Source organism: Melitaea cinxia, chromosome 28, assembly GCF_905220565.1.
Source record: "Melitaea cinxia chromosome 28, ilMelCinx1.1, whole genome shotgun sequence".
NCBI classification, from domain to species: domain Eukaryota; kingdom Metazoa; phylum Arthropoda; class Insecta; order Lepidoptera; family Nymphalidae; genus Melitaea; species Melitaea cinxia.
Window position 1 is genome coordinate 1,319,605 of NC_059421.1, and position 15,347 is coordinate 1,334,951.

At 33.4% G+C, this 15,347-nt stretch overlaps 1 protein-coding gene across 1 annotated transcript; it reads left to right on the plus strand.

The window, feature by feature from the left end:
* Nucleotides 1-9,973: 9,973 nt before the first annotated feature.
* Nucleotides 9,974-13,183, plus strand: LOC123667391 (zinc finger BED domain-containing protein 4-like). Its single transcript, XM_045601299.1, has 2 exons — nucleotides 9,974-10,803; nucleotides 12,199-13,183. Exons 1-2 carry the CDS (start codon nucleotides 9,974-9,976, stop codon nucleotides 13,181-13,183), a joined length of 1,815 nt encoding a protein of 604 aa, XP_045457255.1.
* The last annotated feature ends 2,164 nt before the right edge of the window (nucleotides 13,184-15,347 follow it).

The window sequence follows — 15,347 nt, forward strand, 5'->3', positions numbered from 1 at the left end:
CTGAAACAACAATTTCATAAATATAATAGGTATACTTTATGACTTGCCCGTTGGCGCAGTTTGTATTGACCCTACTTTCTGCACGGGGAGTTGTGAGTTCGATTCCCACCCCGCCGTTTGGGTGTAATATATTATATATTTATTTATACGACGTACGAAAACCAATTTCTTCATAAAATTGCCTTGTTACCCGACTGCCAAGGAAGGGTTATGTTTTTCGCGCGTATCTTGTATGTATGTATGTTTGTATGTAATATTCTTTACTACCTCATATTTCCAGAACCACTGAACGGATTTACATAATTGAGGTATCGTTAGGTTCGTCTTAGCTGCCCAAGTGTTCTTAGATAGGTGACATTAAAAAAAAAACAAACATGGCGGCTGCACGAAGCCATTGTAGTTAATGAAAAAAATTTTTTTTTCTCGAATACTACAATATGGGCATCAAATTGAAGGGCACAATACAAGGATTTTAAAAAGGTATATCATGATTATTATTACCGTAATACTAATAAATAAATACAATATTAAAGTTTAAAAAATGTGGACTTTGCTCTTTCCCACGCCTATGCCATGCCAAACTCGCCACCTAGGCGACGATCAACTTCGGGGTGTAGCCTGTCTAATAAAATACAATGATTAAAAAAAACATACAATTAAAACTACAAATAAAAATTAATAAATGTCACACCAATTTACAAGTACATTAATAAAATCAATAACAAATACATAATAAATACCAAATACAAACAAATAATTTTAATAATAATTTCATTATATTAAAACTAATAGTTGTTGACTTAAGCAGTCACCTATTTGCTAAAGGTTAGGCTTACGATGCTTTGGGCAGAGTGAGATCTTTCTCCGGGCTTGCTATCAGTTCTCTTGACCCAAAAAAAATACTTAATCAACCACATGATGTAAACTGTTTTAATGAATTGAACCAATTACGTAATTTGTCTGACTAAAAAGACATAAATAAAATAATAATTAAAAAAAAAAAACAAAAAACCCGCCTGCGTGAAGAACAACTAATAGAAAATTAACTAAAAAACTGGAACAAGATAAAAATTCAATATGCACACAAAGTCAGCAAAATAAATAGAAACAATACCAAACATTTTGTGCTGTACATTTAAAATATATTAAAACGGTAGTCCTTCGAAACTTTATGCAACGTCGTACATATCATGCAGTCGGAGGCATGAAATTGAAGGATAAGTCAAATCATTCTCTCTTTGTGCATGCACAAAGAGAGAATGATTTGACTTATCCTTAAGTATTTTTCATTCGTAAGGATTCATATGTCTGGCTCATACTAATACAATAAAATTACCTTTTCATTTTTTTAATAATTAAGTTGTTGCACGGTTAATTTAAAACTATGATATCGTCTAAGATATTCATTGAAATCAAATGATGTTCACACTTTTAATTGTTCACAATTTTGTTCGAAAACAAATACTTGTGATAAATAACGTATTTATGTGGATAAGAATTTATATCATATCTATAAAACCACCTTCGCAAATAGAACCTTATTTTAGAACAAACTTGATTACCATAAAAAAAGGTTTTAATAAGTTGGCCTTAAGAGACAGACATAAATGCTGTCGCGGAATTTTTTGAACTTTTTATGGCGATCATATCCATCAAAGAAAGTTTTGGGGTAGGTTTAAGCGTTTACGCAGCGTATGCAACGGAAGCTCTCAAAAAAGAATATTTTTCCCGTTTTCGTAACATTTCTCATGAATGATCAGCTCGTATCGGTCGTAGCGTGATGTTATATAGCCTATATCCTTCCTCGGTAAATTTACTATCCAACATGAACATAATTTTTCGAATCGAATGAGTAATTCTTGAGATTAGCGCGTTTAAACAAACACACTCTTCAGCTTCGTAATATTAGTTCGACTCCTAACTTCGTACCTTCAAATGAGGGGTTCTGTAGGTATAATACGTTCACGTTCCGTGCAAAAAAAATCCTAGCCCATTTTCGAATTTGACTTAGTGTTTAAATAGACGAGCTACATTGATGGAGTCGTTCCGCATGATACCTTTATGGCTACATGCTTAACGGTAAGAAAACATGTTCCCACGCCATGATAAAAAAGAATCCTAAATAGGTATATACAATAAGTAAGCTGTAATAATAATGTGAAGACGAACAAATGAAGAAAATAAATAATTGTGTTTGCTCGCAAACGAAAAAAAACCGACTTCAATTACATCGACGAGTAATACAACGTAGATCGACGAAAAAATAGTCAAGTAACGACGCGTTATCAAAGATGACTCAAAAAGTATTTATCAGATCTCAATAAAATTTATATGTGACCACATGACAAACATCAGCTTTCGATTAAATTAAAAATTATTAAAATCGGTACACCCAGTAAAAAGTTATTGCGGATTTTCAAGAAGTTCCCTCGATTTCTCTGGGATCCCATCATCAGATCCTGATTTCCTTATCATGGTATTAAACTAAAGATATCTTCTTTCCAACAAAAAAAGAATTATCAAAATCGGTATACCCAGTAAAAAGTTATTGCGGATTTTCAAGAATTTCCATCAATTTCTCTGGGATCCCATCATCAGATCCTGGTTTCCTTATCATGGTACTAAACTTGGGATATCTCCTTTCCAACAAAAAAGAATTATCAAATCGGTACATCCAGTAGAAAGTTATGCGGTATAATACAACGTAGGTCGACGAAAAAAGCGTCAAGTAAAAACGCATTATTAGATATAGCTCGAAAAGTAGTTGTTAGATCTCAAATAAATTTAAATGGGACCAATTGGCACACACCACCTTTCGATTAAAAGAAAATTTGTCGAAATCGGTCTACCCGGTCAAAAGTTCTGATGTAACATACATAGAAAAAAAAATACAGTCGAATTGAGAACCTCCTTCTTTTTTCGAAGTCGGTTAACAAACATACGCCTCACACTCAACGACAGCCAGTAGGTTGAAATGTTCTGTAGGTCCGAAATCACACGCTAACACCAACGCTCAGACCACGTCCAATATCTGTATGACTTATACAAATATTTGTAACGCCTATATAAATATTTTTCATGAGCACAATGAACCACTCCGCCACAACCTCTTTATATTTATAAGTAAAGGAAATAGTCCAATTAACACAAAAAAAATAGTACACAGATCTCAGAAAGCGAAGTAAATAATCCGCAAAGTTAAATAAATTTATATTAAAATTCAATCACTTTTAAGATCGATTTCGATAGCGATGGACGCGTCAAAAAATACCGTGAACTACGCGTCTGGCAAGCGAATCGCGACTGACAACAGCGCGTTTGCCACATGCTGTTGTCGCTAAAAGGCCTTCTACACGGTCGGGATCGACCGCCGAACATCGCGACCTTGGTCGGGTTGATATAAAAATGGACAGTGTGGAAAACAGTTGACCCGACCGATATTTGGTTGATGTCAACGGCCTTGGTCGCGAGCGCATCTCTCTCGACAAGCTACGTTCGTGGTCGGTCCCGACCATGTCCCGACCGTGTGGAACGCTGTCGGCCGACGCGAGCGCTTCAGTTTGCGCTTGTCAGTCGTCACGGGTAGCTAGTTTAAGTGTATTATCTATGGTCACGGGCGCATATCATCACGTGTTGCAATGGATTCGCAAAACGAACGCCACGAACGAGAGGTTCTGACCGAATTTATATCTTTATATATTGATTTGCTATGTCTTTGGGACATTGGATCCGATTTATACCAAGAAAAGAATCAAAAAACTTCACTTCACTTTAGCATGAAAAAGTTATTGCCAAACCCACCTTCTATTGCTTTATAATTGTATTTGCTCGCAAACGAAAAAAAACCGACTTCAATTACATCGACGAGTAATACAACGTAGATCGACGAAAAAATAGTCAAGTAACTACGCGTTATCAAAGATTACTCAAAAAGTAGTTATCATATCTTGATAAAATTTATATTTGATATGATAAACATCAGCTTTCGATTAAATTAAAAATTATCAAAATCGGTACACCCAGTAAAAAGTCATTGCGGATTTTCGAGAGTTTCCCTCGATTTCTCTGGGATCCCATCATCAGATCCTGGTTTCCTTATCATGGTACTAAACTTGGGATATCTCCTTTCCAACAAAAAAGAATTATCAAATCGGTACATCCAGTAGAAAGTTATGCGGTATAATACAACGTAGGTCGACGAAAAAAGCGTCAAGTAAAAACGCATTATTAGATATAGCTCGAAAAGTAGTTGTTAGATCTCAAATAAATTTAAATAGGGCCAAATGACACAAATCACCTTTCGATCAAAAGAAAATTTGTCGAAATTGCTCCACCCAGTCAAAAGTTTTGAAGTAACATACATAAAAAAAAATACAGTCGAATTGAGAACCTCCTCCTTTTTTGGAAGTCGGTTAAAAATGCAAGGAGCCATCGCTTCAAATACCAGAGACGAACTGACAAGTTGAGCCAACCACCGACCGTGTAGAATGAATACAAAAATTGGTTGACCCGACCAAGGACACGACGGTCGGCGGTCGATCCCGACCGTGTAGAAGGCCTTTAATCTGAAACCGATAAACAAATCCACACCGCACTTAAACGAACGTAAATTAAATATGCGTTACACATAATTACCTGATTAAGTATAACACATTTTTTCATAATATATACCTACATTTAATACGTAGTATCATAATACATCGTTATGTATAATATACGTATTATTAGCGATAACTGAAAAAGTGCTTGTCAGACCTCAATTAAATTTAAATGAGACCACATGACACGCACCACCTTTCAATTAAAAAAAATCATGGAAATCGGTCGAATTGAGAATCTTCTCCTTTTTTGGAAGCCAATTAAAAACAATACCCTTTATTATACAACAAACAAAACCCTTTATTAATATACCTTTAGATTTTCTCGGTTCACGATTTCACGTACGACGAGTTCACGAGTAGATTTTCACGGGTTCAATCCCCGCGCATGACAAACAATTGTATTGGCCATACAGATGTTTGCCGTAGTAACAATAGACATACGGTCAGAATAGTTACATTACATTTACATAATTAGGTAGGTATAATGCGTGTTAAAGTATGTTTATTATTCAAACCTACAAGTTTTAAAATTTCACTCGTAAAAGGTTACTAGGAGTAATAATAATAATAAATACAGGAAAAGCCACGCGAATCATCTAACTCATTTATTATATCGAAACTGCGTTTAGTAATGGATACTTGGGTGCTTTAATAGGTATATTAAAGTCTACTAATCTCGCGAACAAAATAAGCATGCTTTGAACAACTGTAAATATGTAAAATGTTCTATTTCAGGCCAAGGTCGTATGCAATAGACATGTTTGACTAGTTATACGTGCATATTTATTTATATTATATGTAGTTTATTTACAAAGTTACTATCTTGTTGGATTGATAATATAAATACATGAAAGGTAATTTTTTAAATAATATTTAATTAAATATTATTAATTTGATTGAGCGATAAGATAAATTTATACTTTTTTTTTTTGTATATCTAATAACAATTTTTAAGTTCGGTTTATGCTATATTTAGGCCGACTTCAGAAAAGGAAGAGGTTCTCAATTCGACTATGTTACGCTGTTACGCTTCAGCCTGTGATGTCCGACTGCTGGGGCCTCTGGAGTTAGGCCTCTTTCCCCATGTAGGAGAAATATCAGTCCTTAATCAACCACGCCGCTGCAATGCGGGTTGGCGGATATATTCCCTACTATGAGTAATGATCGCTATCAGGTGTACATGATAACAACCGGGACCGACGACTTAACGAGGCACGGTGGGGAGACCCACAAGGATTGCACAATCACCCAAACCATTACCTATTTCATAACTGTTAACCATTACCTATTAACGGTGACTAATAAATAAAAACTGGGTGTACCGATTTTGATATTTCTTTTTATATTCAAAATCTGATGGTTATCATAATATGTAATGGTCAATGGTACCACATGTCAAATTTTAACGAGATCTGACGAGTATTTTTTTAGAGTTATCTAATAATATGTATTGAAGTGTCATCGATTACGTTGATAGTATTCTTATTTAATTACATGTCGATTTAAACTAAAGTGTGTTATTTTTTAATATAACAAACAATTGTCTTATTCTACTAGTGCTAACCTAACGGTAAGTAGTTACCCTAGTGTCTGGAATTTGGACGCCTATAAATGTAAAATCAGAAGTGTCACAAGCGTGTTGTCGACTCTCTCCTCTACTGTCAACACTTCCCATCCCCATGAGTTCTAGCTATCTTCTCACCAAAGAAGAAACACAACAATACTAAAGTGCTGTATTATAACGAGGCACGGTGGGGAGACCCACAAGGACTACACAAACACACACATTCAATCAATCAAATCTCAATATTCTAGGCATATTCTACCTCCCGCTGTCAAAGACTATTTGTATCGTTACCCGTCAAATAGCATCCACAATGGAGAAACAGACCCTTACTGAAGTAATTTATCAAGGACTATATTTGATACAGCTTTGATAAAAAAATAATTATCTCTTATTACCGCATATTCAAATATTTCATTGAATGAAATCTCCTCCAGATAATGCATTTTACTAAAAACATTAATAATCCTCATAGGAAGTACTTCTGTGCCAAGGATCCGACATAAACACACATGACACAATACGCAAGTACAAAAACCCAGACCACGGCAAATATCTATGTGGCCTATACAAATGTTGTCTATAACAGGTTTTTTTTTTAACTCCCTATTTATATCGCAACAATTTTAAGTCTATGCCATAATTTGATTCTATGTTATTCAACTTTTTCTTCTACAAGAGTTCCTTAAATCCTATAATAAGCATTTCCAAGAAAAAAAATTAAATCCCTCCATTATCTCATAAATGATAACAAAAATCTATTTTCAATCAACAATTATTTATAATGCAGCCATCCATTTTAACAAACTTACACTTTTGATAAGAAATAAATATTGTTTATATATATTATATAATTATTTATTATTATTGTGTGGCTACGGCATTAAAGAATATAGCCCTCTCTTCCTGTGGGTGTCGTAAGATAGCACAGTTCCACTACCACCTTGGAACTTATAAAGCCGACCGATGGCAGGATAACCATCCAACTGCTGGCTTTCAAACACACAGGCCGAAGACGGGCAGCAGCGTCTTCGGTGCAACAAAGCCAGCCCTGCGGTCACCAACCCGTCTACCCAGCGTGGTGACTATGGGCAAAACACATGAGTTCGTGCATTTTTGGCGCGAACTTGTGGAGGCCTATATCCAGCAGTGGACTGCATTAGGCTGGAATGATGATGATGATGACTGTACGGTAGAAAACATTTTATTTCAGTAAGACGTAAGTCACTTGAGATTTCTTGAGAAATATAATAGACTGTATATCTAGCTGAGATTCAATAAATTGAAGGAAGGTAATTTTTCAACCATGGCGATCACCAAAATTTGAATATTTTGAACATAATTTTTCAAAATTCTCCTACTGGGAATCATGGAAATCAGTAAATACTTCAAATATAAATGTGAATGAGACTTTACTTTCAAATGTTGTTGTAGGTAGGATTGTGAAATTTTGAGAAGTACCTATTAACATAAATTGTGTTAGACTATGGACAACTGAGATATTTGGGCCGAGCTTGGGGACAGCTATGTCCAGCAGTGAACTGCACTGGGCTGACGCAATACTATATAAATTAGAGAAACTCAAAAAAGCAAAGTATTAATCATATTTATCATTCAATTTGACCAATATTAAGTTTCTAAGTGCAAGACCTAGAAATTCTGTCCCTATATAAATCCTATATACCTTCATCCATATTACACATAGGAATATTATCACTGTAATCTTTAAATGTTTTGTGTATTTCAATGTATAATTCTTTCTAAGTCATATGCAAACAGCCACAGTAAGTTGTATGATAATTATCACCAATACCAAAAAAAAATCAAAAAGGTCTAAAAGAGGTCAAGAAACTAAATATATATTAAATTAAACATACTCATAGTTGCATTTATATTCAAACACGTAACCAAATTTAATCAAATACATAAATAAAAATATTCCGAAGAATTTTAACGATTAAAAATTATTATATTAACTTACACTGTATTTTTTCTTATAAACCCACACTGACATCGAACATCACTTTTTATTTTTATTTTACTAAATACTTTAAAAAAATATATACGCACGAAAATTTAAAATATCGCGCTTATTTAAAACGTCGATAACGATAAATAAAACACCAACAATTGAAACAAATACGATAGAGTCGGAATATTTTATTTACTGCACAGTATCGCGATAAACAAATCAACTGACATATCTACGGTCAATAGGAACACAGCAGTGTTCTAAACACTACACACAATATAATTTAACTGTTAACGCATTGGAATAAAGTATAGTTTTCATAAGCTGCGATCTAAAGCTTTTACAATACATTGTTATCCAACATTAAGAAGAATTAACATATTTCATTCGCATTCGTGCTTGGTAGCATTGGTTGTCAAAAAAAATGAAATTCCGCCACAGTAAATGCAAATTGGTCAATAAATCATAGCCAGTTAATGATACTAAAAATCTTTTATTTAGGTAAGCGTTCAAAAGCTTGAAAATATCACAAGATTTTTATAATCTTATTCAAAATCAAAATAAAAGAAAAAAAATTGAATAGGCTTCAAAAGCATTTTCCTATCGTTATTTTAGAAATTAAAATTTTTAAAGTGATTATTATTTTTAAAAGTGAAGCTACAACCGATTCGGAATGCAGATTCCGTAAAGAAGAATCGGCAAAATTGCACAGTTATGTACTCTTATTAATCTCTAAAATTATTAAAACGTATAATATTTTAATTAATATATAAAATTAGTAAAATCTTGCATGAAATAGCGTCTGTAAGTCCACTTGTACAATTTATCATAAAGTTTTATAACGACTATTTACAAAATAATAATAAATGGTGAATATGTGAAGAATGTACTTAGTTCCAAGAAATTTCCAGCTAAAGTAAGTCCAGTGTAAAGCCATATGAATTATTCCATTTCAGTTGATCATGGAAAACAACCATATTAACTTGGTTTTAATTTTTTACATACTTGCTATATCGAAAGTTAGCGTTTAGCAAAATTTTACAGTCAAATTTATTTTTACTATTATAGGATATTAATATTTAAGAACCCTACAATAATATATTTAAATACTTATAGATTTAGAATATTTCAAATTAGTTTTTGAATAGCAACACTTTTCGTCATATTTAAAACGCAATTAAAACACTGTCACAATCACAACTCCTGTTTTACGTTACTTTTTTCACTATACTATTATATATACGTGGTATTACTATTAGAAACCTAATCCGCAGTCGGTAAAATAGGTCCTTATTATAGGTTCTAACGAAAGTTCGCATCCGTTTCTGCAAATGCGGAACATCCGCAAATAAATATACTTCCGCTCCCGCGTCAACATCTGCGTGTTTATAACGCGTTATTGACTGCAGTCATTTCGTTATATGTCACGGTTGCCTCTAAGTTTTGTGTTCTAAGCCAGCTACATTTTAAATTTTTAGTATTTAGGAGAGAAAATTGGCATTTTCTTAACGTTGTCTTGTGGGACTTGTGCTTTCGTCTTTTGGAAATGAATTAAATTGTGCTAAGAATTCCCACATAGTAACTTTAAAGTAGTTATTGTTATTTAATTACCAAAAAAGCACCTAGTTTATTGTTATTTGTTACCTACGTATTTAATTAAACCGTCCGATGAAGACGAAAACAAGTGATATTTGGCAGTTTTTTGTAGCAGTAGACAGTGATTACGCAAAATGTAAAACCTGTAATAAAAATTATTCAAGAAAGGGCCGGACTACGACATCGTTGAAAGCACATTTAAAATCTATGCATACAGAAAAGTATGCGGAACTGTGTAAAATGGGGGAACAGCGAGAAATAGTGAGTGTCAATCAGATGAAGATAGCAGTAACTGCATTACAACCAGCAAAAAGGCAAATTACCATGGAAGAACCCACCCAAGAAAACAACATGGACACACAAACATGGGACTCGTCACATTCTAAATCTAAAACAATAGATGATTTGATAGGAGAAATGATAGCTTTACAGAATCTGCCGTTTAATTTTGTTGAAGGTATTGGTTTCCGTCGATTTATGCAAGTGGTTTCGCCAAATTATGAATTAAGAGAACATAAGTTTTACGAAATTCATGTGTATGACAAGATATATAAAAAAATTACAATAAAAATTAGAGAAATGCTCAAATTGTTTCATAAGCTATCAATTAATATGGATATTTGCTCAGAACAGAGTGCTAATGCATTACTTTTGACCTTTACTGCTCACGGGATAACTGAAGACTTTGATCAAAGACAGATTGTCTTAAAGTGTTGCTTACTTTGTGGCAATTACTCTGATGACATAATTTGTGACTACTTTACAAAAATGATGCTGGAGTGGGACATCAAGGAAGAACAACTGCATTGCTTTATTCACAATGGTAAGTCAATTATCGAGAAAGTAACGCATTTGGCCAACGTACCTAATGTGAACTGCGTAGTCCACCAACTACAACTGTGCGTTTGTACTGCTCTAGAAACTCCAGAAATAAAGGATTTAATTGCAAAATGTAAACAGATAACCGGACATTGTAGTCAGTCTCAAATAGCCAAAGAGGAGTTGTTCAAAATCCAAAGAGAGCAACTTAATCAACCTACACTTAATGTGATTCTAGACTGTGATAATAGGTATGTTTCAATTTATTTATATTTATTATGAAACTTATATTCAAAAAACTTATTATAACTCATATAATTAACTAAACATAATTACAATCATAGATCAAGTAAAAAAAGGTAGATAACGCACCTAGAACAGAAAACTGAAGCCACTTTTTTAAAGATGTGTGAGTGAGTGAAGTGTTGACACCTTTTAAAAAAAGTCCCTAAAATTTTTATTAAACAATTAATTTAATATAGGTAAAATGGGTATGTGAAAATAAAAACCTGTTTATAGTTTTAAATAAATTTACTAAAAATAAAACAAAAAATCGGTAGAATAATAAAAAAATATATTCGTAAGATAATCGTATGAATAGACACTTCCTATCCCCTCTGTTTATCTCTTTTCAGTTTGCAGTCGGTTTTTTTTTTAACTATTTTTCTTAAACCTAGAATCCTTTATGTTGTATAAGTTTTTTAAATTTTTGTCGCTTAGAACTCAGAGTCATCGTCATTGTTTGCATTTTACTAATATGATGTAGTTTTATGTTCAAATATTTTTCAATCACTAATCGTATTAAATTCACTTTATGCGCATGGCCAGCATAATCGTGGTCATTTTCTCAGTCTTACAGCCGCTACCCATTCACCTCTTATTAAAATATTCGTTGGAAACCTAAAACCATGAAATTTGATAGTAAAATATGGGTACCTAGTTTACTCAAAAATTGTAAAAAGTTAAAACATAAAAAAAAAAAAACGAGTTAATAATTCATAAATATATTTTGATTTTTTTGTTTTCAATTTATGTAACATAAAATAACACGAGAAAAAAAAACAATAACTATGTCTACTTTTTACTTAATTATTTTTCTGATTGCGTACAATTTACTTACCCACATTTTGGGGTATTGAAAAAAAGAACTACTGGCAACACTCCCGTGGTACGTCATTTCGTGACATTGAAATTATAAGTTCCGAATAACCTCAATATTATTTTGGAATAACAATAAATTTAAAGTTTTATATGTACTTACGTGTGAAACGATATTCCTTCAGATTTTTTGTTTACTTTGGAATTGTTTTTGCACCATTTAATCACACAAGACGGCATTTTATAAGCAAAGTTACTGTATGAAGCCTCGTGACATACTAACGAAAATGAGCGTAGTTTGATGCATATGTGTGCGTGAGCGCGTGTATTTACTTGAAGGAGCCGAGTTTTGTGGCTTCACTAACAACAATGGCCGCGCATTATCTACTTTTTTTTACTATATCTATGATTACAATATAAAACGTTACGAACCAATTTTCTGATAATATATAACTTAATGCTAATGTTATTATAATAAAGACACGGTAGCTTCTGATTTTTTAGAGAAAGTAAGTTGTTAATTGAATTATATTTATCGTTTATTTCAGATGGAATGGTACTTACCATATGGTAGAGCGGCTGTTAAAGATTAAAGATTCTATTAGCCTTTACGCCTGCAAACATGACATACCGCAAATTTCCCCAGAAGAATGGTTGACACTTAATAAAATAATAGCAGTTTTGACTCCTTTTGAAGAAATTACAACAATTTTAACAAAAATGAAAACTTGTATATCATCAGTAATCCCATTGATTCATGTGTTAAAACATAAATTGAGGATAGAGCGAGATAGTCATAAGACAAATCAGTATATCGCAAATTTTATTATAAAACTAATTGGTGAAGTCAATGTGAAGTTTTGTGACCTTTCCAACAATATGTTGTATTCTCTTGCAACATATCTAGACCCAAGGTACAAATCAAAGTTTTTTAATGAAATAGAGAAGGAACAAGTTCAATCTGAACTGCTACGCTTGCTAATGTTACGTGACTTGAGTAATGTAAGTGCTATGAGTGACATTGATGATGATGACGATGGTGATGACAGAGAGGATGGTGATGATAATAGCGAACCAAGGTTTGTTACCAAAAGGCTTAAAATTGAATTTGTTGATATAAATAATGAACCATGCACAAGCTCTCAGAATTTACAGTCCATGCAAAATATTAATTCAGATTTGGCTGCCATGTTGAACGGTGGCAGTGATGATGAAAATACAGGAAATGACAGCATTGGAACCAATATGAACCTAATTGTATTGAAATCATTAATTAATGAATATAATAATCAAAAACGACTCCAGCTAAATGAAGATCCTTTATTATGGTGGAGATATAACATACAATTTCAAGCTTTCCTTCCCATCGTACGCACTTACTTATCAACGCCACCAGGATCATTTCCTAGTGAACAGCTGTCTAATGGATCTGGTTCGATTAACGAACCCTTTTATAATCACCTGGACAGTGACAATTATGCTAAACTTTTATTCGTTAAATATAATTTGCCTCTTGTTAATTTTGATTACTAATAGTTACATACGTTTTTATGTTTAATATTTGAGTTTAATAATTAATATTTTTCTTTATTTATCCGTCTCTGTTTCCACTTTCGTACAGTTTCTGTAAGCATCCAATTCTGCGGAGCTCACATTCTCTACACATATTCCGTTGAACATTCGCTTCTCCAGAAATCACTCTATATACAATCACTTCCGCAGAAGTCACTCTGTACATGTTGGTTTCCGCAGCGGTCATTCTTTATACATCCTCTTCCGCAGAGATTATCCATACACATCCGATTCTGCAATGGCCACTCTGTACACAATCGCTTCCGCAGATATCATTCTCTTCACACTTCCGCTTTCGCTGAAGTCACTCCATACAGATCAGCTTCCGCGGAGGTCGCTCTGTTCGCATCTGCTTCCGCAGAGGTCTCTTTGTACAAATCAGTTTTTCAATTTGAACGCCTCCGCTTCCACGGAGATCAACATGTAACCGCAAAAAACGTATGTGTTCCCAACAGAATTGCACCAGCTATAACTGTAATAATATAGTAATTTATCATACAAACATTTGTTTTCATGAAATACAAGTGGCATTGGTGATTTTCCATACATATTTTGGCCAAGTGGAAACCATAATAACACATTTTTGTTTTTATTTAATTATAAAATAAAGAATGGAAGGTATATGTTAAGTTAACAATTCTAAAATAAGTTAATGACTATAAAGTATTATAAATATTTTAAGATTAAGTTTGATTAAGAAAACAATTTTTTTATTCTTAATTTATATAAACAGTTAAAACATGGTTTAGTTTTCATTTTGCAATGTTCCTGTGTGGAAATCAATGTCATCATATGGTTAGAGATACTTTATATGATGTACTTGGAGTTAAGGCATTTGACGCCACTTCGAAATCCTGCTGCTAAAATGAAGAATCTCACCATATTCTTCTTTACTTAAAGCATGTATGTAATGTACCTGTAACATTAAAAAAATTAGTAGTAACATTTATTGATATCGTCTACTATTTTTTTAGACAAATAAAAATATAAATATACATAAAATTAAACAGCAAAAGAAAAATGTATATTTTTTATTCTTTACGAAATGTTCTGTTCCGTGTTTGGTGGTAATGATAATGAGAACCGTACCTAAGCACGTTAAGCTGACAAAGACAAAAATTGTAAAAAATTCACGAACGGTTCATAATTCGACTGTATTTGTTTTGATGTCGATTACGAAAAATCTCGCATGATGAACACAAATTCATTGAGGACATTGGAATACAATTGAATCAGAACTATTGTGCAGCGCAGTGATGCACTTGCGCAGATACGAGCAACTGTTTAAATTTTTTTTTGCCTTTACATAAGTTACGTTCTAATATGATTTAACAGCTGGAGGTAAGACAGGTCATTATGGCTGTTCACCTCAATAAACTGCAACCTTAATATTCACAATTGTGAAATGAAGTATCCCATGGGTAAATAGATTTGATTTCAGCGGTAAAAAAGGAAATTGCTCGTAATTTTTTTTTTGTTGGATACCGGCATATGTTACATAGCTTTTTTGTGTAAGTTAGTACCGAATGTAGGAATAGATATGTTAATCATTTTAACATATTTATTCTACACTAGTGGTCGCCCACGTGTGCTGTGTGGCTACGGCACTAAATAATTTAGCCACCCCCTCTCTTCCCGTGGGTGTCGTAAGAGGCGACTAAGGGATAACAAGGTTCCACAACCACCTTGGAACTTAAGAAGCCGACCGATGGCGGGATAACCATCCAACTGCTGGCTTTGAAATACACAAGCCGAAGACGGGCAGCAGCGTCTTCGGTGCGACAAAGCCAGTACTGCGGTCACCAACCCGCCTGCCCAGCGTGGTGACTATGGGCAAAACACATGAGTTCACGTTATTTGTGGCGTAAACTTGTGGAGGCCTATGTCCAGCAGTGGACTGTATAGGCTGTAATGATAGTGGTCGCCCAGTGGTCGAAATTCAACCATATTTAAAAATTTAAATTAAAAAGAACCAAAAATAACGAAAATAAAGACCTTTTTTTAATTTTTCAATTTGACTACAGACTTTAACAATCAACAAAAGAGCTATATACTCGTAATATTCGTGTGTGTGTGTGTGTGTGTGTGTGTCAAATACATGTTAGTGTGTGTAATTTTTTTTGTA